Genomic DNA, 1,705 nt, shown 5'->3' on the forward strand with positions numbered 1-1,705 from the left:
CTGCACAAGAAGCGGCACTCGGGCGAGGCGCGCTACCGCTGCGAGGACTGCGGCAAGCTCTTCACCACGTCGGGCAACCTCAAGCGGCACCAGCTGGTGCACAGCGGCGAGAAGCCCTACCAGTGCGACTACTGCGGCCGCTCTTTCTCCGACCCCACGTCCAAGATGCGCCACCTGGAGACGCACGACACCGACAAGGAGCACAAGTGCCCTCACTGCGACAAGAAGTTCAACCAGGTGGGGGGAGCCGGCCCCGGGCCCCTGTGCTCCGGCGACTTCCGTCTCGGGGGCCCGGGGGGCCTAGCGGGGAAGTAGGTGGTGGTGGCTGAGCAGAAGGTGGTCCTGCCGTCAAGGGTGGAGCTCTTGACTGCTCTGCCGAGCAAACTGGGAAGGCAGGCTCGGGGGGCCGCCGCGGGCCAGGAAGAACTGCGGGGGGTGGTTTTCCCGTTTCCCCCGGCCTTGAGGAAAGGGGGAGCCCCGCACAGGCCCCCGGGAGGACCGAGAATCGGTGGTTCCCTGCCGTCTGACCCCCTGCCTGGGCGCAGGTGGGGAACCTGAAGGCCCACCTGAAGATCCACATCGCCGACGGGCCCCTCAAGTGCCGGGAGTGTGGGAAGCAGTTCACCACCTCAGGTAGGGCCCAGCTGGCCCCGGCCCCGCCCCCAGCCCCGCCCCCAGCCCCGGGCGCCCGTGCCACGCCCACCCTCGGTCTCGCCACAGGGAACCTGAAGCGGCACCTTCGGATTCACAGTGGTGAGAAGCCCTACGTGTGCGTCCACTGCCAGCGGCAGTTCGCTGACCCCGGCGCCCTGCAGCGGCACGTCCGCATCCACACGGGTGGGTGAGCGGCCTGGCGGCGCCCGGGTGCGGGCACAAGGGAGGAGAGCAGGCGCCGACACCTTCCCGTCCCCTGCCTCCGCCCCCAGGTGAGAAGCCATGCCAGTGCGTGATGTGCGGCAAAGCCTTCACCCAGGCCAGCTCCCTCATCGCCCACGTGCGCCAGCACACCGGGGAGAAGCCTTACGTCTGCGAGCGTTGCGGAAAGAGGTCCTGCCCTTCCGGCCCCCGGCCGGCGCCCTGTGGGGTCCTGGCCCTCGACGGGTGGAGGGGGTCAGAGAATAAGCCCAGGGCTCGGTCGGTAGCCGGGCAGACTGCTCCGGTGCAGGTTCCGGCGTCCTCTCGGATCTAGACCCTGACGTGGGGGCCCCAGCCCAGCATCCCCGGCCCAGGCCCTGGGCGGTTCCGTGTAAGCCTTTCCTCCTGGCTCTGCAGATTTGTCCAGTCTAGCCAGCTGGCCAACCACATCCGCCACCATGACAACATCCGTCCTCACAAGTGCAGCGTGTGCAGCAAGGCCTTCGTGAACGTGGGGGACCTGTCCAAGCATATCATTATCCACACTGGTGAGTGCGTGCCACCCACCTCTCTGTCCTAAGCCCTGGCTCTGGGGCGCGTGGTGGGGTGGGAGGTGCCCCGGACCTCAGCCTTCGGTGCCGGCACTTGCTGAAGGCGGCCTTGAAAGCAGTTTAACTCCAAGGAGGGCCCCATTTTTTCAGAGCTTCTGGAAGGTGCAGGGGCCACTGGAAGCTTCCCTGTGCCGCAGGTGGCCGCCCCAGAGCGCTTCCTGCTGGAAAAGACAGGGCTGCGGGGGAAGCTGGAGGCCACTGAGGTCCTACCCCCCCCTGCACCCCCCCCCAATGGCAGG

General features: G+C 67.9%; 1 protein-coding gene across 1 annotated transcript in view; it reads left to right on the top strand.

Annotated features, from left to right (window-relative positions):
* The window catches only part of ZBTB17 (zinc finger and BTB domain containing 17), a 6,323-nt gene that overhangs the window by 3,671 nt on the left and 947 nt on the right, over nt 1-1,705 (top strand). Inside the window, exons 7-11 of the mRNA XM_007459325.1 lie at nt 3-237; nt 546-633; nt 721-837; nt 927-1,047; nt 1,273-1,403. Coding sequence (XP_007459387.1) covers nt 3-237; nt 546-633; nt 721-837; nt 927-1,047; nt 1,273-1,403 — 692 coding nt within the window. The remainder of the gene's footprint in view (nt 1-2; nt 238-545; nt 634-720; nt 838-926; nt 1,048-1,272; nt 1,404-1,705) is intronic.

Source organism: Lipotes vexillifer, unplaced genomic scaffold (genome assembly GCF_000442215.2).
Source record: "Lipotes vexillifer unplaced genomic scaffold, Lipotes_vexillifer_v1.1 scaffold496, whole genome shotgun sequence".
Taxonomy (NCBI): Eukaryota; Metazoa; Chordata; class Mammalia; order Artiodactyla; family Lipotidae; genus Lipotes; species Lipotes vexillifer.